Source organism: Eulemur rufifrons, chromosome 8 (assembly GCF_041146395.1).
Source record: "Eulemur rufifrons isolate Redbay chromosome 8, OSU_ERuf_1, whole genome shotgun sequence".
Lineage (NCBI taxonomy): Eukaryota > Metazoa > Chordata > Mammalia > Primates > Lemuridae > Eulemur > Eulemur rufifrons.
The window spans coordinates 88,290,396-88,313,486 of NC_090990.1; the positions used below are offsets into that span (position 1 = coordinate 88,290,396).

General features: G+C 41.7%; 1 protein-coding gene across 1 annotated transcript in view; it reads left to right on the top strand.

Moving 5' to 3' along the window:
* Positions 1-23,091, top strand: part of BRINP2 (BMP/retinoic acid inducible neural specific 2) — a 105,328-nt gene that overhangs the window by 67,226 nt on the left and 15,011 nt on the right. The window contains exons 3-4 of the mRNA XM_069478390.1: positions 15,677-15,867; positions 16,916-17,124. Coding sequence (XP_069334491.1) covers positions 15,677-15,867; positions 16,916-17,124 — 400 coding nt within the window. The remainder of the gene's footprint in view (positions 1-15,676; positions 15,868-16,915; positions 17,125-23,091) is intronic.

Here is a 23,091-nt window from a genome sequence, read left to right on the forward strand (position 1 = left end):
AATTGTGAGTCTGATAAAGAGGGCATTACTCTGACTTGATCATCACAAGTTATGTACATGTGTTGGAATACCGCACTGTACCCTGTAAATTGTACAATTATTGTGTCAATTTAAAAATAATAAAAATTTTAAAAATTTATAATTCAACAAACCTTCCGGGAAATAAAAGACAACAACAAAAAAGAAGGATAGAGAGGGTGAGAGTCCTTGAATGTTAGCCTGGCTCATCGAGAAACTCATACACTCATGGGACTTCCAGAAGAAATGTGACTCTGGGACCTGAGAATACAGTACTTTGTCTTCTGCAGCCACTAAGCAGAGATGTGTCCATGTTGATGCCTGCCCATCTCCAGCCACGGCAGGAGATGAAATCTGAGAACTGCAGGGCTTATTAGCTTGGGACAAGAGGCCAGAGTTACAAAGACAGAGTGTGGGTGTGCAAGGAAGCCTGACAACATGGGATGGCAGATCAGAACCAAGTGATGCCCAAATCTGTGAACTAGAAAAAAACTTTCAAATCACCTCTTTCCCGCCCAGTGCAGACAGCCACTCCATAAACAGCCAGGAAGGTGGTCAGAGTGCCTCGAACACTTCCAGCCACGGCAGGTGTTCACTGAAGCCAATTTTTATTTAAATAGCCTAAAATGCTATGAAGATCATTCTGAAATTGAATCACAGTCTTTCTTGCCGTAACTTCCACTTATTGGTCCTGACTTTGCTTTCTCTTATTTCTCTAGAGTACGTCTGTCTCTCGCCACAAACAGCTCTCTAGATATTTGAAAACAGTCACTGTTTTCCCTGACTTGTTAGCACTTTGTAACTTCCCTCCGGAGGTTCTTTTCTCTCTCTTTCCCCTCCTCTCACATTCTTGCTCACAAGCTGGTCTTGTTTCTTTTTTCTTCTCCTTTTTCCATCTTTCTTCATAAAGAAAATATATGACATTTATTTTGACATAAGGTTTTCTTCCTAAACCAGTTCTGGCTCCTAGGGAGCTTATCTGCTTGCTCATATTTCAAAGTACTCAAGAATTTTGTCATGGATCAATATCAGTTTCCCATTTTAGAGTCTCTCAGATCAGCCATTTCCCTCCCCACAGACTTCTTTAACTTCTTGCATTCGGTGCAGTTCTCAAAGATTAGCAGTGGTGGTTCAGGGTCACGGTCCCACCTCAGGAGATGGGGGGACTGTGTTCTGGAATTGAAATCCCAGTGCTTCGTGGAAGGCTGGGAATGTGCTGGAGTTGCGTCTAGAGAATACAGTTAAATCAAGTTAATGCAGGAAAACATAGGAAAAAAATTTGGAGTTTTTCCTCAGCTTCTCAAAGAATTGCCCCTACCTCCTATTTGGTTTGATTTTGTAAACCTAGATTTAGTTTCTGTGAAAAATCACAGCCAGAACTGAACTCCAGGTTTCCTGCTATATTTTTTATATCTCCTATATTCTTTGCCACGCCCCCTGGTATGCCCACCCCCCCCACTGCTGCAACTCCCGCCTGTTTTCCAGCCTGTCCCGCTCTGAGTTTTGTGGCTTCCATCTCAGAATCATCTTTCAAATCCAGCCTCTTCGCTCTTCTCCTGGTGGCAGCATTCACCACTTGCACTTCTCTCACTTCTCCAAGGCAACTTGCCTAAAGTCCTCTATTGGTCCCTCTGTACCCAAAGGATAAAACCCAACCCCATTTTCTTAGCATGAAAGTCAAATCTAAATCCATCCATTCACTCCTTCAGTAAACAGTCAATGAATACTGACCCTTTGCCACTGATATGCCCCCCACCCCCGGTTCCTCCCACTTTCCCTCTGCTCCAGCCCCAGTGAACACTTCTGGATGTTCAGAGCCCCCCTTTGATGCCCTGAGTCTGGCCGTATCCCATTCCCTCTTCCTGCAAACTCTTTCCCCCTTCTCTGCCCTCTGAGCTCCCTTCACCTTACAAATCCACGTATGTGTCGTCTCCAATGAAGTCTCCTTTGACTCTACAAGAGTGGTGGTGACTTCCACCTGGCTCCACATTCGTCATATTTCTGCCATAGAACTTATTTTGTACACTTGTTTGTTTATCTCTCTTTGCTCTTCACCTGGCTCTGAGCTTCTTCAGGCAAAGGACACGTCTTATTTCACCTTTATAACTCCAGCCCCCAGCACTATTTCTGCCATGTGTAAGGCCGTAATAAGGGGGTGAAACCATTCAATAAGAGTAGGATGTTCTGAGACTGAATTAGATGAAGCAGTAAACAAGAGGTTGAGACTACAGGCTCTAAAATCAGATTGGGTCTAAATTTCAGTTTTGCTGCTTTTAGCTGTGTGATCTTTTGTAACTTATTTTGCATCTCTGAGCCTCATTTTTCTCATTAGTACAATTGATACAATAATATACTTTCTTTATGGAATTATTTGGTGATAACTAAAATACATATTTAGTTTATTTTAAGCTAATTGCTTATTCTTTGTGCGAGGGTTCTCCTATGAGTAAATGTGAAAAGTAGTAGAGTGGGAAATCTAGAGAAGAGAACACGAGGCGAGATTAATTGAGAAAGAAGAAAGAAAAGGTAGCCTTACTCTATCAAACTTGTTATACTGCATACAACTGCATACATTAACCAAATTTATCACTTAAAGTCTACATACTGCTCTTCCTAACTGTAGCCTGAGTTCATCTATTCATTGATTTTATAGTTATAGATAGTTCAAAAGAAATCCTTAACAGTGACAGGTGTTTTCTCTGTTGAGCACGACTCATACACCAAAATCCCACAGCATAAAAGACAAGGCCTCAAGACCAACACCATTTCCCATCTAGACTCAGAAAGCAGGAAGGAGAAAGACCCATACAGGAATGTGACTGAGCTGAGGACTAATGGGAGCATGGCTGCTGGACCACATGGACAATAAAAATAGGCAATTGAGCCCTTATCCAGATAGGTAATAAGATGAAGAAACCAAGAGCCGAGATTGTTTCACCAGGCTGGAATACTGGATTGATACAATCAAGGTGGTCTTAGTCAAAGTAGGCTAACTGCTGAAACAAACAGTCCCCACATCTCAGTGACTTAATGCAAGCTTATGTTTTTGTTCATGTCACACTCCAGCACAATTTATCAGAGAAATAAAAGGAGATTGCTTCATAAAATCATTCAGGACCAAGGGTACTTCTACCTAGTCACTCTGCCATCCCCTATGGCCGGCCTTAGGGTCCTCTTCTGAATTCTGGTAGACAAGGAAAGAGAGGGCATGGGGGATTTCACGGGAGGTTTGATGGGCTAGGCCTGGGTTCACATTCCATTGGTCAGAACTTGGTCACATGGCTACACTTAAGTACAGAGGAAGCTGGAGGGAGAATTGTCCATCTGGGAGCCCAGGAGGAAAACAGCTTAGAGAACAACTTTCCAGTCTCTGCCACACGGGTGTGAGAAGAGAGTGAAATGTAAAGCCCTAAATTTGTTAAAAATGTCAACTTCACAAATAGGTTATAAGAGGCCTGACTTGGCTGTGATCTTATGAAAAAAAATATCTGGGGCTGAAAAGAAATATAGGATACTGGTTGACCATATGATTACTGTTAGTCAAGAATATTTTTTGTTTTTTAAAAATGAATGCAATGTTCGAGTGCATTAATAAAGGAAATATATATAGTAGCAAGAGCATAGACTGTCTTCACTTCTTACTTAGCTATGTGTCCTTGTGTGTGTCCTAAATTATCTGAGCCTCAGCAAATTCAGCTATAAAATAGGACTAAAGCTTGTGGTGTGTATTATTTAAATATTGCCACAATTATGCATATAGAAAACCCTCAAAACTCAGTAGCTTAAAATAAAAATTTATTCTTACTCATGCCTGTGTGGGTTGTCTGGGTTGGCTTTGCTTCAGGCTGCAGGTCTGCAAGGAGGCCATTAGGTCTTTCTTACAATGATATTTATTCTGGGGCTCAGGCTGCAGGGGCAGCACCTGCAGTACCCGGGGGAAGCAATTCTTATAATGAGGGCAGAGATGCAAGAGGGTGAGTGGAAACATGCAATGCCGCTTGCGGTCTTGGCTCAGAATTGGCCCACAGTCATTCTGCCCTAATTTCTTTGTCCAAAGCAAAGTCACATAGCCATGCCCGATATCAATGAGAGAGGGAAATAAACTCCACCCATATAAGCGAGTGACATTGCAAAGTAACATGTCAAAGGGCATTCTAATAGAGGTGATAATGATGATTCAGTCTACCACACTGATATTTGTGAGATTGTGGTGATGATTTAAAATGATACAAAAATACATAGGGTGTCATATATTACCAAGATCCTACATCCCATTCCTGGAAACAGGGTCTTAGCAAAAACTAAAACTGTAATAATGGTCATAATGATAGTGATAATGATGTATTCAGATCTTGTACCCTAGTGTACTCTGTGGCTCAGAACACATAAACTGGATTGCATTCAATTTTGGTTAACATCTTTAAAAAGAAATACATTGACAAGCTAGATTGCAAGCAGAGAAGATTGAGCATGACCACCTAGGCATCTGGAAACTATGTTGGAAGAACTAAAAGTATATGGTAGAAAGAAGAATAGCCCATATAGAAAGTAAATGCACCTAAATACTAGAAGAGCTACCTCACTACGAAAGGAATAACCTTGCAGCGTAATGGAAGGAAGTGCCAGTCTGTGGGAATTCTCTTGGAGTCAAGTAGGTGAAGGAAGCTCATGAAGACATTTGATGGGGAGAAGTGTGACATGGGCTGTCAGCCTGCTGAGCAAAGACAGTGCAATGGGAGGTGAATAGTGGTGAGCAGAGTCATATTCTCCACAACTGAGCAGATGAGCTGTTGAAGAAAAGTTTGGGGTGTCAGGGAAGAGCTGGGGTTTTGTGCCTGGAAAGTACTGCTCTTAGCTCCATTTTTAGTTCCTTCTTGTGTCATAGATTCACTGGCCTCTCATTCCAATGTGTCTGTTGCATTTCCTGTGGATTCTCCAAACACACCACTCAGTGCCCTCTCCCAGTCCCCAAGCCGCACTGGGGCAGCGTGAGACTCTCCCAACAGTGATCTCCTCCTTCTCTAAGCTTGACTCTCCCCTCCCCATTTCTCCCAATCAGCCTTAATTAAACTGTTTGAAAGCTGCAGCTTGATTTTAATTAGAGCAAAATTGGGAAGATTAGAATGAAATTGGCCAATCATTGTTTACGGGCCGTTGTTTGAGAACACAGCAGGCTGCTAAATTACCTCCATGCCAGGCTTCTTGAGTTCTCCCAGACAGTGGGAAGGATGGGGACATCAGGACATCAGGGAGGGGATGGCCTCATCTCTGCGTTTATGCTTCCAAGAGTTGCACGGGCCGAGAAATTACCTACTCAAATGACTCCTAGATTGAAGCTTTCCTGCCTGGGGATTTCTCCTAGCCACCATGGTAAACAAGGCAGAAGAAAGACCTGGCAAGTACGACAAGAGTGGACAGTGATCCCTGAGCTTGCGCACAGGTCACAGACACAGGCAGAAAGTCCCTCGTAGCATGGCCTGCATTCCAGTCAAACACCACCAATAGTCAACGGAGACTTTAAGCATGCCACTTTTCTCAGCTTCTCTGTTTCTTTGTTTGTTAACCTGTAAAAGCTTAATAGTTGATTAATGATATTTTCTCTTCCTTTCTCCCAAGGTCCCTGTATAGATAAAGTGATTGAGCAGGTGTGAAAATTGTGTGCAAATTTTTTTGAAAAATCTAAAGGAAAGCACTACACCAATATAAGAGATTATGGGTTTTTTTAATCATTTCTTTTTATAGTTCAGATTAATCATGTCTTATTCATTGTAGCAGTAAAGGCTCTAACAGCCAAGTATATTACAGTAATCTGTTGTTGAGATAGAAATCTCTTGATGATGTGATGTGTCGAGAAATACTGCCCTCTGTGCAGGAGCCAAACCACCATATATCGCTCAGCCCCTGAACTGTCTGGCTAAAGGACGTGAAACTGCCTTAGCCGAGTCATGGGGTGAGTAACTGGCATCCCTTCTTGTACGTGTTAGCTTGCCTATTCACGTGAGCTTTTCAAGACAAAAAACGTGAGCCCTGTGAAAACAGAAAAAAGGTAATGTCTTAGTTTGGTGGATTGAGTTCTGCGATGGGAGCAGTAGCCCTGGATGTGGAGTATATTGGTAGAAAGATGGAGAAGGAGAAGGCTTCTTTGTGTCTGGAACTCTTCAGGAAAGTCCTCAGTGGTGCTTGCTGAGTCTCCTGTGTCAAATGGCAAGTCTCAAGCTCATCAGGGAAAGGAAATCTCCAAGAGAAAGGTGGTCTCTGAGAACAAAGGCATCTGCATTTATCCGAATTGGGTGATGCATGAGAAATTTTCCCATGGGTTATTGGTTGACAGTTTAAGTAGACAAAGTAAAATCACAGGAAAAATGATGAGAAAACTATTCATGTCCTTGGCTTAAGGCCAATCCATCTCCTTTCCTCCAAAGTTCTTAAATATTTTATTTAATAATCTGTCCTATGCCTGCCTCCATTTTTCAAGGAAAACCAAGTGCATTTTTTCTTACAAGTGTGGTCCCAAAACAACTGTTTGGAGTGTGACTAGTGTAGTCCCTTTCAGCACTGCAGTCCCTTTGAGCACTAAAAGTTGGAGGGGGTTGTTCCAAAAAGAGATTATTGGCAATAGATCAGAAGGGCCAGCCAAAGGACAGCCCACTCCTCTCACTGTTTGCAAAGCCGTGCTTGCAGCTGGGCATCTTGGGCATGAAACCTCTCCCCAGCCTCCCAGGAAGGCCCAGATCCTATTTGGAGAAATGCTGGCTGAGCGAGCAGGCAGCGATTGGTCTGCTCTGCTGGAAACAGCATTGATTGTCTCCTCAGTAAACCCAGCCTGGAGTCCAAGTCAGGAGGAACAAATGGCTCCTAGCATGCAGGGCACACTGACTCAGGGACAGGACGGTGCCAAGCCTGCAGGGGTGCCACGGCAGAGGGGGTTAGGTAGAGCTGCATGCTCAGGATACAGGGATGTGACTTTCCAAATGAATATTTGCATTATACTGGACCACCATTCCTAATCAGAAAATCCAAAATTTGAAATGCTCCAGTGAGCACTTCCTTTGACATGTTGGTGCTCAAAAAGTTTTGAATTTTGGAGCATTTCAGATTTCAGATCTTTGGATTAGGAATATCCAACCTATACTACTGAATTTCAGCTTCGCTGAGGTATAGTTATGTGTGCATGTGTGTGTGTGTGTGTGTGTGTGTATTTTTTAAAAAACACTCTCTCTCTTAAAGCTCCATAGGGAGGGAGGCTTTACAGATAATGACTCTTCACGGGGGCCTGGTCAATGTTCTCAGTTTATAAGCCCCAAAAGTGGTGCTTCCGCAGGCAGCTGCTAGAAACAGCACCTGGGATGGAAGACCCCAGCTGTGCCCTTCCTGAACCTTTCGTCTTCAGCCGTGAGACCCTGCAGGGGGTTCTTGCTGGCAGCTTCCTTGTCGACCTTGTGGAACACAGTGCTGCAGGATAGCTGCTGAGAGGAGAATCAGTAGCTGTGACTTGGAGGCACCACTTTTTATTTACATCTTTTGAATTAGGAGCAATTTGTAGCCATTTGATGTTCACATGCGAGACCCTTTTGTTTGAGACCCAGAGCTGGCCCAGGCCCCAATCCTGCCGAAATTGCTGCTGCCGAGGGTTGGCGTGGTGTGGTTCGGCTCTCCTCCTGCAGGGCCCCTTGAACTCTGGGGAAATCCCTAAACGCAGGTACAAGCAGAAGCATAATTTATTGGCAGTCTGGACCATTAGTGCTAAGCAGTTTGGGACAAAGATAATGACAATCACTTCAGCACTGATTATTTAGATATGTTTATTTCCAAAATATGCTGGTGTCAGTGTGTACAGCTGATGTAACGCACTGGATTATGCCTTCCAAGCTGTGTTACGCAATACCTTTCTTAGACATTTTGGTTTTTATTAACGATTTTATGGGTATGTTAACCCTTTGACAGAAACACATATTGTTCTGTCTAGGATAACCTACAATATACCAGAGGGAGGTGGAAAATGAACTAACTTCTGTTAACGAGAGCAGCTTACTGAAGCTCGAGCGCCATGTGGATGCCTGTTCCAGGCAGAGTCGCACGCAGAGCTCTGCGCGTCCTTTGGCTCGACCTCTGAGCCTGTGTGTAGTGGCCTCCGCTGCTCCAAAGGCACTTTACGTGGGGGCGCAGCACTGTGGGAAATGTTTGCTTTCTCAGACTATTTACTGTGCAACAAACACAGTGGGAGAAAATTTTAGGAGAAATGGCTAAATTGAAATGGAGATTTACTTGATGTCTTAATTGAAACAAAGATGATGGCTTAATTGAAGTAGTATATGTTAATATAATTGATATATAGAAAACATCCTTTTCCTAGGGAAAAAAAGAGCCTTGATTATTTTATTACTGGGAAAAAAAAACCCTGCTAAATGAAAAATCGGAAATGAACATTTCTTCTTTAGAATAGCTCAGGCTGCCTTCCAGTATTGCCTTCTAAGGTTCCAGATGTTGGAAAGAACCATGTTAATAAGTTCTATAAGTACATTTTTACCACTTGCTGGCTCAAACTCCATTCACAGATGTTTCCCCATTATTTTGATTCAATGAAGGCCCCAAAGGGCAGGGGAGAAACTTACTGGAGTAGAAGAGAAAACCACTGGAGCTCTTGGAGTCTGAACCTTCCTATGGCTGAGGCCTTATGCCTAATTCAGAGCTGACACCCCACTGTAGTTTTCTATGGAAGCGGCGTTTATTTTGCTTTGTTTTTTTATTTTTTGTTAATAGTAGGCTCTTATATGTATTCTTATGGGTTCTTTCTCCAGTGACATTCTCCAAATATGGTCCCTATCTTTATGTTTTCCTTCTCCAGTGAAACTCTCCCCACACGCTCAGACTTCCACTGGCAGTGTGGCGATCGTCCTTCTGAGTTTCACAGGTGGCAGTGGCACAGCTTAGTGGTAAGGACTATGCCTCCTGGAGCCAGCCTGTGTTTAAATGCAGACCTTGCTACCTGTTGGCTGTTACCCACTGGGCAAATTAGCTTATTTGTACCTCAATTTCATCATCTATAAAATGAAGATAATTATATTTTCCCCCTTACAGGGATGTTTTGAATATTATATTAGCTAATCCTTATAAGATGCTTGGAATGCCCAGCACATACTAAAAATTCATTAAATTTTAGCCATTATTTTTTATTGTTTGCTCATAAAAAGCTTCCTAAGACAGTATCATTCATTTTTGTAGGTCATTTGTTATTCTGTGTTATGGTTTCTTGAGCAGGCGTGGGAGCTGGATTCAGGCCCATATCTCTGATTCTTCCTGTGGGACCCTGTGTATGGACTTGACTTTTGTCGGGGGCTGGGGGGCATCTCAATTTCTCCGCCTGAAAATGGGCATAGTAAAACCACCTTAATCCAGAAAGGTTTTGCTGAGGTGTAAACGTTGCGTTGCGTTTTGGATATATGGTAAATTCATGTCTTGTGTAGATAATTAAAGGAATGGAATGTTCTGGGTAATGAAAATATTTGTGTTAAAAGACAGTAAGCATTTAAAAAGAATTAGATTCAATAAAATACACTTAACCTCATCTACACAAAGAAAAACAGTATTGTAGAAACAGCAGTATGCTACTGACCTGGGTTTTAACTCTGACACTTGCTTACTGTGTAACTTTATCCAAGTTACTTTCTTAGCCTCTTTGGGTCTCAGTTGTTGCTATTGTCATCATCATCATAACTGTTAGTAGCACTGAGGGAGGGTCAGGACACTAGCTTTCTGTTCATGTTCTGCCACCAGCTGGTTATATTGCTTTATATAAACCACCTGACTCTCTGTGTCATGGTTTTTCCATATGTGTCAGAGTTAGAATAGACCTTCTTAATCAGTGTGCATACCGGCACCTGGGTGTGCTGCAAATGGACTACAGTATGTCTGTATATTGACGCCTTCAGTCCTGGGGGTAACTGGGCAAGGTCTGGGGTGACAGGGCTGCCTGCATTGGGCTCCTCTGGTCTGAGTGGACTCATCCATTGGAACCTAATCTACTCCAATGCTTCACCTTCCCTATACACAATAATGTGCAAATATTGGCAAATACTACTTTAATGTTTCTTCCAGTACTAATAGCCCAGTCTTTCTTCCTGGTAGTTGTGTGACATCAAGCAAATTATTTAACTCTCTGAACTTTTATTTCCTCATTTAAGTATCTATTCTCAAAACTACTTTTTGGTTTGAATGAAATATGTGATTTTCCAAGTCTGATGTCAGACATAGATGGAGACTAAGTAAAAATGCAAAACTTTAAGGTTGTTTCTTCTTTTGATAATCTTTAATGCAAAGAGTGTGCAGAAATTATTGTCAGATCCATTTTAGAGAAATGGAGATGTTGATCATTAACATTTGGGCATAAAGCAGAATGGAGACTGATGAAGAGTGTTTTTCACTCGATGGACTTTGGAGTATGTGTACAGTCATTGCAAGCTATCCATGCCCACTGAAGACAACATAAGAGGACCCAGACTCAGTTTAGCAAAGCAAAAGAATATGTCAGCATTGCCTTGATTTATATTTTTAAAATGCACAAAATTATGCCTATTGCATCTTTATAAATCAAATCTAATTTTCTCATTGATATGTATACACACTTAGAATGCTTTATTTCATTTCAGATCAATCACTAATTAATTGTTTGTTGCATCCATGTATTCTTACTCTGTAACTTGTTTTTTTAATCGAGTTGTCAATAATTTTCAAAAAACTGAAGTATTAGGAGAGCTGTGACACAAAATAAGTGACTTAACGAATCTCTTATTCAATTATTCAACAAAAATATGTTGAACGTCTACTATTGTTCTGTTGTTAGAGCATCTAGCATTGTTCTATTGCTGGAGGTACAGATTGAATGAGACACAAAAATCTTGCCCCCATAGAGCTTATGTTCTAATGGGAGAGAAAGAGAATAAAAAATAGATTATATCAGGTAGTGATAAGTACTCAAAAGAAACACAGAGTAGAGACAAGAGCGTGGGAAGATGTTCTTTGGCATAGGACAGTCAGGGAAAGCTTCTCAGAGGATATAATGTTTGGCAGTCCTAAAAGAAGTGACTGAGCAAGCCATGTGTCTACCAAATTTTATTTATTAGACTTAATTAAGGTGGGGCCCACTATGCTAAGGTGGCATTTCCTTTCAGTGAGGTGGTTTGACCATTGTAAAAAATTACAGAAAATGAAAGAATGCCTTTCTTCTCCTAGCAATTTAGAAAAATAATAAAATAATAAAAAAAAAATAGGATAGAAATTACTAATGAGGTCTAGATGTGCTCTACCCCAAAGCAGGGGGGGCTGGGTTTGATGACCCTAAGTTTATTTTTGTTTCTATTTTTAGTAATCTGATTTTATGTAATTATCAGTTAGTTAACGAGAAGATACAAGTTCCTATCCAGCTAAGTGGAAATGAATCAAGCAACTGTTCTTTACCTTGCAGTGGAATTTGGGATAGAAAATGCTTTCAACAAATACCCTGCACTTCAATTAAAGTTTAGCATTTCCTGCACAAAGAAAATAACTGATAATTTATTATTATGAACTTACCTGCTTAGATAAATAAAGCCATACAGTGGAAATTTTTAAAGATTTTATTGGAACCATGAATCATTAGTCACCCATTTTCCTTTGTGTCCCTAGTAATGTTTGGCACATGCTCATCCTCCCTGTCTCAGTCTCTAGAGTTAGATGGTGGGATTCTATCGCCTCAAATTGGGCATGGATTTTTATTTATTTTTTAATTTTCATTTTTAATTTTTAAAATTTTGTTTATAATTTACACATAATTATACTTCTTTATTGTATAGCCTGATGATTCAACATGCGTATCACTGTATAATGATGAAATCCGGGTGGTTAGTATATTCATCACCTCAAACATTGATCATTTTTTTGTGGTAATAACTTTAAAGACTCTCTTTTACAGCTATCTTGAAATCCATAATACACTGTTATTAGGTAAAGTCACTCCACCATGTGATACAACACTAATAGTTATTCTTCCTAATTGTAACTTTGTATCCATTGCCCAAGCTCTTCCCATCTCCCCTCCTTCCTCCTTTCCCTGGCCTCTGGTAACCACTGTTCTACTCTCTAATTCTATGAGATCAACTTTTTTAGATTTCATATATGAATAAGATTATGTGGTATTTGTCTTTCTATGCCTGGCTTATTTCATTTAACGTATGTCCTTCAGGTTCATCCATGTTGCCACAAATGACAGGTTTCATTCTGTTTTATAGCCGAATAGTATTCCATTTGTGTATACGTACCACTCTTTCTTTATCCATTTGTCTGTGGATGGATGTTTAGGTTGATTCCATGTCTTGGCTGTTGTGACTAGTGCTGCAGTGAACATGGGAATGCAGACGTCTCTTTGACACACTGATTTCAATTCTTTTGTATATACACCCTGTAGTGGGATTTCTGAGTCATATGGTAGTTCTATTTTTAATTTTTTGAGGAAACTCCATACTGTTTTCTATAATGTCTGTACTAATTTATGTTCCCACCAACAGCATCTTCACCAGCATTTGTTATTTTTTGTCTTTTTGATAATAACCATTCTAACTAGTGTGAAATGTTATATCATTATGTGGTGTGAGATGATATCTCATTGTGGATTTGATTTACATTGCCTTGACAATTAGTGATATTGAGCATTTTGTTATATACTTGCTGGCCATTTGTATGTCTTTGTTGCAGAAATGTCTATTCAAGTCGTTTGCCCATTTTTTATTTATTTTTTTGTTTGTTTGTGTTTTTTTTAGCTATTGAGTTATTTGGGTTTCTTATATATTCTAGATATTAACCATTTGTTGGATGGACAGTTGCAAATATTTTTTTCCACTCTCTAGGCTGTTTCCGTGCTCTGTTGAGTGTTTGCTTTGCTGTGCAGAAGCTTTTTAGTTTGATATAATTCTACTTGTCTATTTTTGCTTTTGTTTCCTGTGCTTTTGTGGTCTTAGCCAAAAAATTCTTGCCCAGACCAATGTCACAAAGCATTTCTACTGTGTTTTCTTCTAGTGATTTTATAGTTTAGAGTCTTGAATTTAATTCATTAATCCATTTTGGATTGATTTTTGTATTTGGTGATAATAGGGGTCTACTTTTCATTCCTCTGCATGTGAATATCCAGTTTTCCCAATACCATTTATTGAAGAGACTGACCTTTCCCCAATATGTGTTCTTGGCATCTTTGTTGAAAATCTATTTATTTTTAATTTTTTAATTTTTATGCAGCCCTATCATTTGCACTCCATGAATTTTTGGGGAAGGTTAGACCAAGGTTTAGCACTATATGATGAGCAGGCTTGAGAAGGGTGAGGAGGTTGTGAAGACTTTATATTTTGTTGCTTTCTAAGGATTCGAGCTTACCAGTACAATTTGGGAGACAATGGAATGCTCCTTTTGTAATGGATACCATCTTTTAAATCTCATCCTAGGATAAAGATTCCCTCTTGGAAATCTGTTCCCTTTAAAATACAGACATTTTAGTGAGAAGCAAAGCTTGAAAAATAAAATCCTGACTGGGACTAGAAAGGGACAACTTTGCCCTCTTCTAGAATAGAGCTTCCTAAAATGTGGGTTCTCTTGGTCCCTTTCAGAATGTCCATGTTGACATTTGTGCTGAAAGTGTAAAAGCAACGATGAATAAAACTGCTGGCTTCTTAATTTGAATAAAGGCAGTCACACTGAATGACACTCGTAGTCACATGTTCTTTACTGTCATACGCTTGCACCTAAACACACATACACACATTTCACTTAAGAATGTCCTTGGCCGGGCGCGGTGGCTCACGCCTGTAATCCTAGCACTCTGGGAGGCCGAGGTGGGCGGATCGTTTGAGCTCAGGAGTTCGAGACCAGCCTGAGCAAGAGCGAGACCCCATCTCTACTAAAAAAATATAAAGAAATTATATGGACAGCTAAAATATATATATAGAAAAAATTAGCCAGGCATGGTGGTGCATGCCTGTAGTCCCAGCAACTCAGGAGGCTGAGACAGGAGGATCCCTTGAGCTCAGGAGTTTGAGGTTGCTGTGAGCTAGGCTGATGCCACGGCACTCACTCTAGCCTGGGCAACAGAATGAGACTCTGTCTCAAAAAATAAAAAAAAAAAAAAAAAGAAAAAAAGAAAAAGAATGTCCTTAAGACAGTTACATTTATTGATTTTATTGAATCTTGACACTTAAGTACATGTCTCTTTTTGTTCTGTATGAGGAAAGGGAAAGTACACATAAAGTACACGTAAGGCTACTGAAGTACTATGGTGTTTCAGGGAAAAATACTTTCATGATAGAGTTGCCAGCTGAACTAGCCACTTTTTCCATGGAGCTCCATTTTTCTTGAAAGCACAAGCAACAGACAAACTATGTTTATTCAGACTTGAGTGTTTGGCAGACATTTTCTCAAAAAAATAAATGAATTAAGCCAGTCTCTGCAAGGAAAATAACTGACAGTATTTGTTACCAATAATAAAATCGGAGCTTTTAAACAAAAATTAGAATTTTGGAAAACTTGTATTCATCATCATGAGTTTGACAGCTTCCTAATGTTTAAAGACTTTTCTGAAGAGATTGGTGGTGATACTAACTCATGTGATGTTTTGATATTATATAGTGAAAAGTGCTAAAATGTGGAAGATCTGCATAACTCAGTGATCTGATATTTTCCAGATGACCAACACATGATGTTCAAAATCATGCAGGCTAAAACAATCCACTCAAATTATAATACAGAACATAGGGTTTTAATGTAACAGAGTACAAAAAGTTAATTGATATGGTTTCAGATTCCATACTGTAACGGACCTTCAAGAAACTACCACCTGTTTAGTTTATTGTGGTATCAAAGATGAAAATCTACAACATGACAACAGATTGAATGAAGAAACAAATATGAGAATTCAGCTTGCTTCTGCTAAGCCTGATATTAAAGAGAAAGCCATGCCACTCTTCTTGCTAAATCTGTTTTGTTTCAGAACACATAGTTGTCACAAAAATATTATTTATGTTATATATAATGGGTTTATAACTGTTATTTTTAAATGAAATAATAAGTAAATTTAATTTTCTCAGTGTTAATTTCTAAAATAGTAAATATCAGCAGATATAAGTCACATAAGCAAATACGGGGGATCCAATCATTTTTAAGACTGTGACAGGAATCTGAGATCAAAATGTTTGAAGACTGTTGTTCTAGAGCAATCTTCTTGACTTTATGAATGGGTAGGAGAGGCCACAAAAGGTGATATGACTCATCTACGGTGTGACAATTGTGACTAGATCACAGGTCTGCAAACCACTGTTCCAATGTTTGTTTTTTCTACTGCTCTACACCATTAACCATGACTACCTTCACGTGAATAAGCTGATCAGCTGCTCCGCAGTGAGAAAGGTGGGTGGGAGAGGCTCTGATGGAGGTCCGTGGAGATGGGGCTTTCTCACAGCCCGGAATGACAGGCCAGGTAAGAGCCTATGGTGGCCTTTTCCAGGCTGTGGGGGCCTGTAGCTCCGGAGACGTGGGCTGAGAGGAGATGAGGGGGTGCAGATGGAGGAAGATTGTTGCCTACTTCAAATTTCATGCCTGTTCTGAAATACAGTGAGCTTTTCTGTATCCCTTGGCTTTCCTCCAGGGAGTTTGCCCGTTGGAAAGTGAACAACTTGGCTCTAGAAAGGAAAGACTTCTTCAGTTTGCCATTGCCTCTCGCCCCAGAGTTTATCCGGAACATCCGCCTTCTCGGAAGGAGACCCAACCTGCAACAGGTTACGGAAAACCTGATCAAAAAGTACGGCACTCATTTCTTACTTTCCGCCACCCTTGGAGGTAAGCAACATCACAGTCCCAAGCTAATTGGTTACCAGACCGTTGAAAACAGCTTTAAAATCCATTGAGTATAGCTCCAACAGTCAGCCTGGATCTTTTGTTCTTCCTGGCCTTCTGCTGCCTGAGAAATGTTTTCTTTTTGGTGCATTTGAGAACAATGACGTCCCAGTTCACCCCAGCCCTTTTCTATTTGCTGAAAGTCCTAACCAAGGACGTTGCGGGACAAGACAAGCTCCTACTAAGCACATGCCGGCAGGGGGCGCCCCCAATTTAAGTTTGACTGAGCAATCTAACCCGAGGCTTCTCCCCTTTGTTGGCTGTGGCTCCAATGGTCAGACCCACAGGCAAAGAGGTGCAAGTCCCTGGAGTGCCTGACCCCTGCTTCATCTCTGTAAAGACTGGTAACTGGTTAAACCAATGCCAGTGATTCTGGGCTGGTGACTCATCCCAGTGGGGGAGCTGGTGGGAGCGGGCAGAGAGCAGCACGTGCTGGGACCCAGGCAGAACCAACAGCTCTGGGAGGCAGAGTTTTCTCTGCCCTGGGAGAAGGAGGCAGGATTCATTCAGCTCACTGTGCCATGTACAAAAAAGAAGCTCTCCAAGGGCACAGGCCAGCTACCGCATGTGGTAGATGTTGAGTGTTCGATGGGGAGGAGGGAGGTAGAGCTTCAAGGCTGTTGCCCATTCTGAGGGAGCAGAAATAGCCATGGCGACTTACCATGAACAACTTGAGAGGAAATTTTATCTTCCCCACGGAGGTAGACTGCTCGAGACAGAGATCAGTAGGATGTTAAATGGACACACTGGAGGCAGGGAGTGAGCTTGGAGAGATTTAAAGAGCTAAGAGAAAGGAGGGCCTCTCAGGCAGTGAGGCCTGTTGGCCCTGGCACCGTCGGATGAGGCTGTCCAAGGAAGGGGAGAAGAGGCTGACAGCAGGGCCCGTGCTCCCTCCCGGCTCTGTCTGCCCGGGCCGAGGGTTTCGTGTTCTTGCTGGCAGGGCACTCGGGGGCAGAAAGCCTCCCCAACGAAGCCGTGTTGTTTGCCACAGGAGAAGAGTCCCTGACTATTTTTGTGGACAAGCGGAGACTGAACAGAAAGACAGAGACAACCGGGGCTGCCTCTGTAGCGGGGGGCAGTGGAAACAGCTCTGCCGTGTCCCTGGAGACCCTGCACCAGCTGGCAGCCTCCTACTTCATCGACAGAGAGAGCACGCTGCGCCGGCTGCACCACATCCAGATAGCCACGGGGGCCATCAAGGTAACGGCCTGAGAGGGACGGGGTGGGGCAGGCAAAGAGAAACGGGGCGGAGCCTTCACCCGCTCCAGGGCAGTCGGGCCTGACTGCTGGAAGAGAAGCTTGTGACGGAGGCACAGCCAGTCCCCAGACACGGCCTGGTCATCCGTCCCACAGCAGACACTCGCGGAGCACCACCCTGAGGCGGGCTGCAGCAGGGGCTGGGCTGCGGGTGGCAGATGATGTCCCTGCTCTCACAGATGTTGACCTCCAGGGGGGGATGAAGGTAACAAGTGAAAAGTGACAAAATAGTTTCTGATAATGTTATAAAGAAAAGACAGTCATAAGGTACACACTCCTGGGGTGCGGAGAGGGAGCAGCTAGTGTTATATTGCTAGGGAGGGCACGCTGGAGTTCAGACTGCGAGGCCAAGGTCTGGATGATAAGAAACCAGCCATGTGTAGAACTGGGGGAAGCGTGTTCAGGCAGAGGGAATGGTAAGTGCCAAGGCCCTGACTAGGAACCAGCTGGTGCCTCATTGCAACACAGAAAAGAGTGAGTGAGAAAGACATTGGTACAAGATGAGATTCGGAAATAGGCTGAAACCAGATCACATAGCCATGAAAAGGAATTTTAATATAAGTCAAAGTGCAATGAAAAACCACTGGAGAGTTTTACCAGCGGAGTGACATGATCTTATGTGTGTTTTTAAAAGATCAATAGTTATTATGACTTAAGTATAACCTTAATCATATCTCCTCTACTTACATCGAGGAGATTTCTGGTAGAGTTCATGTTGTTTTAGGGAAGACTAGTGAAAATACTGTACTTGAGAATGCAGTTTTTTAAAAAATTCTAAGTATAAAGTTAAGATTGTGAACAGATACCAAACTTGTCTTATGTCCTGCTTTTTTCTCATTTGAAACTCATAAGGAAATTTTGTGTATTTATTCATTCGTTCAATAAATATTTATTGAGCACCTACTATGTGTCAGGCACTGTTTTGGGTCCTGAGAATACAAGAGCAAACAAAACATAAAATCCCTGCCCTCATGAAGCTTAAATTCAAATAGCAGAGACATAATTAAATAAATGCATAGGAGTACCTCATTTTTTGTACTTCCTTTATTGTGCTTTGCAGATATTGTGTTTTTTACAAATTGAAGATTTGTGGCAAACCTGAGTTGAATAAATCTGTTGGCACCATTTACCAATAGCCTATGCTCACTTTGTGTCTCTGTATCACATTTTGGTAACTCTCGTAATATTTCAAACTTTTTCATTATTATTATATCTGTTATAGTGATCTGTGATCAGTGATCTTTGATGTCACTATTGCAATTGTTTTGGGGCACCATGAACCGTGCCCATATAAGAGAGCAAACTTCATTGACAAATGTCATGTGTATTCTGATTGCACTGATCAGCCATTCTCCCATCTCCCTTGCTCTATTCAGGCATCTCTATTCCCTGAGACACACAAATATTGAAATTAGGCCCATTAATAACCCTACAATGGCCTTTAAGTGTTCAAGTGACAGGAAGAGTTTTGCATCACTCGATTTAAATCAAAACCTAGAGATGATTAAGCTTAGTGAGAAAGGTGTGTCAAAAGCCAAGGTAGACCAAAAGCTAGGCCTCCTGTGCTAAACAGCTAAGTTGTGAATGCAAAGGAAAAGCTCTTGAAAGGAATTAAAAGTGTTCCTCTAGTGAACATATGAGTGGTAAGAAAGCAAAACACCCTTATTGCTGAAGTGGGGAAAATTTCAGTCGTCTGAATAGAAGATCAAACCAGCCACAACATTCCCTTAATCCAAAGCCTAGTTCAGAACAAAGCCCTAACTCTCTTCAGTTCTGTGAAGGCTGAGAGAGGTGAGGAAGCTACAGAAAAGAAAAACAAAAAAAAAAAACTTTGATGCTAGCAGAGGTTGGTTGTTCATGAAGTTTAAGGAAAGAAGTCATCTCCATAACATAAAAGTGCAAGGTGACACTGCAAGTGCCAATGTAGAAGTTGCGGCAAGTTAGCCAGATCTAGCTAAGATCATTGATGAAGATGGCTACACTAAACAACAGACTTTCAATGTAGACACAATAGCCTTCTATTGGAAGCAGATGCCAACTGAGAATTTGATGGTGAGAGAGAAGTCAATGCCTGCCTTCAGAGCTTCAAAGGACAGGCTGACTCTCTTGTTAGAGGTTAATGCAGCTGGTGACTTTAAGTTGAAGCCATTGCTCATTTATCATTCTGAAAATCCTAGGGACCTGAAGAATTATGCTAAATCTACTCTGCCTGTGCTTTACAAATGGAGCAACAAAGCCAGGATGACAGCACATCTATTTACAACATGGTTTACTAAATATTTTAAGCCCACTGTTGAGAACTACTGCTCAGAAGAAAAGACTCCTTTCAAAATATTAGTGCACTTTGACAGTGCTCCTGGGCACCCAAGAGCTCTGGTGAAGATGTACAAGGAAATGAGTGTTGTCTTCATGTCTGCTGGTACAACATTCACTCTGTAGCCCATAGATCAAGGAGAAGTTTTGACTTTGAAATATTACTTAAGAAACATATTTTGCATAACCATAGCTGCCATAGATAGTGATTTCTCTAATGGATCTGGGAAAAGCAAATTGAAAACCTTCTGGAAAGGATTCACCATTCTAGATGCCATTAAGAATATTGTGATTCATGGGAGGAGATCAAATATCAACATTAACAGGAGTTTGGAAGAGGCTGATTCCAACCCTCATGGATGACTTTGAGGGCTTCAAAACTTCAGTGGAGGAAGTCACTGCAGGTGTGGTGGAAATAGCAAGAGAAGTAGAATTACAAGTGGAGCCTGAAGATGTAGCTGAATTGCTGCAATCTTATGTTTAAACTTGGATGAATGAGGAATTGCTTCTTATGAATTAACAAAGAAAGTGGTTTCTTGAGATGGAATCTACTCCCAGGGAAGATGCTGTGAGCATTGGTGAAATGACAACAAAGTATTTAGAATATTACCTAAACTTAGTTGATAAAGCAGTAGCAGGGTTTGAGAGGATTAACTCTAGTTTTCAAAGAAGTTCTACTGTGAGTAAAATGCTATCAAATGGCATGCATGCTATGGAGAGATCTTTTGTGAAAGGAAGAGTCAATTGATGCAGCAAACTTTATTGTTGTCTTACTTTAAGAAATTGCCACAGCCACCCCAACCTTCAGCTACCACCACTCTGATCAGTAAGTAGCCATCAGCATTGAGACAAGACCCTCCACCAGCAAAAAGGGGATGACTTGCAGAAGGCTCAGATTTTCTAGCAATAACATATGCTTTTAATTAAGGTATGTGCATTGTTTTTTTTTAGACATAGTGCTGTTGCACACTTAATAGACAACAGGATAGTATAAACATAACTTTTATAGGCACTGGAAATCCAAAAATTTGTGTGACTCACTTTATCGTGATATTCTCTTTATTGCAGTGGTCTGGAACTTAACCCATAGTGTCTCCAAGGTATGCCTGTAAAATGTCAAATGGTGATTAATAATTTGGAGAAATGAATCCAAGTAAGAGAATACGGAGTAATGGGGACATGGACTTTAGGGAAGACCTGTCTGAAGGAATGACACTTAAGCAGAGACATGCATGAAGTAAGGGAGTGAGCCATGTGGGTATCTTGAGTGAGAATATTCCAGAGGAGGGAAGAGCAAGCCCAAGTGCCCTAAGCAGGAGGAGTACTTGGTGTGATACAGGAACACCGAGGAAAGTAGTGTCGCTGGCATGGAGTCAAGAGAGGAGTGAAGTGAGAGGTGAGGCTACCGAGCCTGCAGGGGCCAGAGCATGAGGGCCTTCCTTATTCGGAGTAGAGAAGAAAGGGGACCTGGAGATCAGTGCAGTGGCTATCGCCGTGGTCAGGGTGAGACATAATGGTGGCTTAGACAAAGCTGATGACACGGAGGTGGTGAGAAGTTGGCAGATTCAGAATATATTTTGATGGCAGAGCCTACAAAATTAGGTACTGGATTGAAAGTAAGGAGCCAAGATTTACTGTGAGGTATTTTGGCCAGAGCAACTGAATGAACAGTGATTCCTGTTTACTGAGAAGGATAACACAGGGAGGAGGTACAGATCTGAAAGAAATAAATCAAGAGTTTGGTTTTAGACGTGTTGAATTTAATATTCCTACTAAACATCCAAGTAGAGATATCTAGCAGTCAATTGGACATAAACACCAAGATTTCAAGAGAAAGGTCATGATTGAAGATAGAAATTTCGCATATAAATATATACACGTGTAGTTGGTATTTAAACTATGGAAAAGGATGAGGTGAGATCACTCAAGGTAAAATGGTCCTAGGGCTGAGCTGTGAACCACCCCAGTATTCAGAGGTGGGGAAGAGGAGGAGGTTACAACCAAGAAGACTGAGACAGAACAGAAAGATATGAAGAGAACCAAAGTGGGATCACAAAGCCATGTGAAGAAAGTAGCAATTGTGTTAAAAGCTGTGAAGAGGTCCCGGAAGTGAAGATTGAGAGTGGACCTTCTATGGTGCAATGTAGGCATAGCTGGTAATGTGGAGAAGAGTAGTTCCACGGCAGGAAGGGTACAAAAGGCCGAGTGGAGAAGACTCAAGAGAGGAAGCAAAGTGAGCAATCAGATATGAGTAGAAACGGTGCTTTTTCTATAAAGGCAAACAGAAAAATGGGTGACAACTGGAGAGTGATGTGGGGTCAAGGGAGATTGTGCTTTTGTTTTTAAGATGGAAGATATTCCAGCATATTAGCCTGTTGGTTAAAATAATTGAGTAGAGAGGGAGCAAGTGGTGATGCAGGAAAGACAGGGGACAGTTGCTGGGGCAAAGCCCTTGGGCCAGTGATAGGGGTTGGTATTCCAGCATGAGCAGAGGCTCTGCTCCCACATAGGCGCATGGGCACTCCATGCCCCGTAACAGGAGGCAACACAGAATGCACAGGACAAATGCGGGAGGGTGTTGACGTGGTAGTAAGAAGATGCAGGTGTCCTCTCCCCATTAATTCTATTTTCTAGGTGAAACAAGAGGCAGAGTCCTTGGCTAAAAGGATAATGAGGGAATTGTTGAGAAAAGAATGCAGGGAATTCATGCATGATGCTTCCCAGAGTGTCTGTTGACTAGATAAATGGAGTAGATTTCTGGGTAGCACCGAGGGCCTGCTTGAGACTCATGGTCATAATTATAACATGAGACCAGTCAGCATAGTTGTAAGTTTTATCAGCTACATTTAGCAGTTCGCATACAGGCAGGCGTGGAACAGATGGAGAGTTGGATTTAACCAAGGGGTGTGTGTGTGTGTGTGTGTGTGTGTGTGTCTATACAAGATGAAGGAAGAAAGAGGCAAGAGAGTTGAGAATATACACGAAGGAGAGATTGTAGTGACAGACCAGGGAATCTAAGTCAGGCAAGGAGTGAAAAGAGGCTGTTGAGGGATGATAGAAAGTGAAAAGTTGGTCAGGTCCAAAGACTGGATGTCTAAGAAAGTTTGATGATTAGTTAAAAGGAAGAGACTCAGGCAAGTATGAGTGGCTAATGGTTGATATTGAGACCATAAAGAAATGCTATGCCCTGCAACCTAGTTTTATTGGTAACTGCATTCCCTCTATAATCTCTTAGTGGCAGTGAGTGAGGGGAAGTAACGTGAAAAATAAATTACAATGAGGAAGGGTAATGGGTGACAGGCTTCTGGCTTCAAAGGAACCAAAGATGGTCAGAAAGGAAGGAGGAACAGTGTCCAGGATTTCACAGTGGAGAACCCACGTCACTTCCACGCCCAGGAGCATGAGTGGTGGAAAAGAAAACAGCCATTGCTAGAGACAGCTACAGGGGAAACTATGTCCTCAGGGCCAGTGGGGTTGTGGTTTGAACAAAAAGGCCAAGTGGACTCTTGAGAAGAGATTGAGATTGCAGGGGTTTTGCTGAGAACTGATCATCATATCCACACAGCACAGTGGGAGTCAGCTGAAGAGAAGAGATCA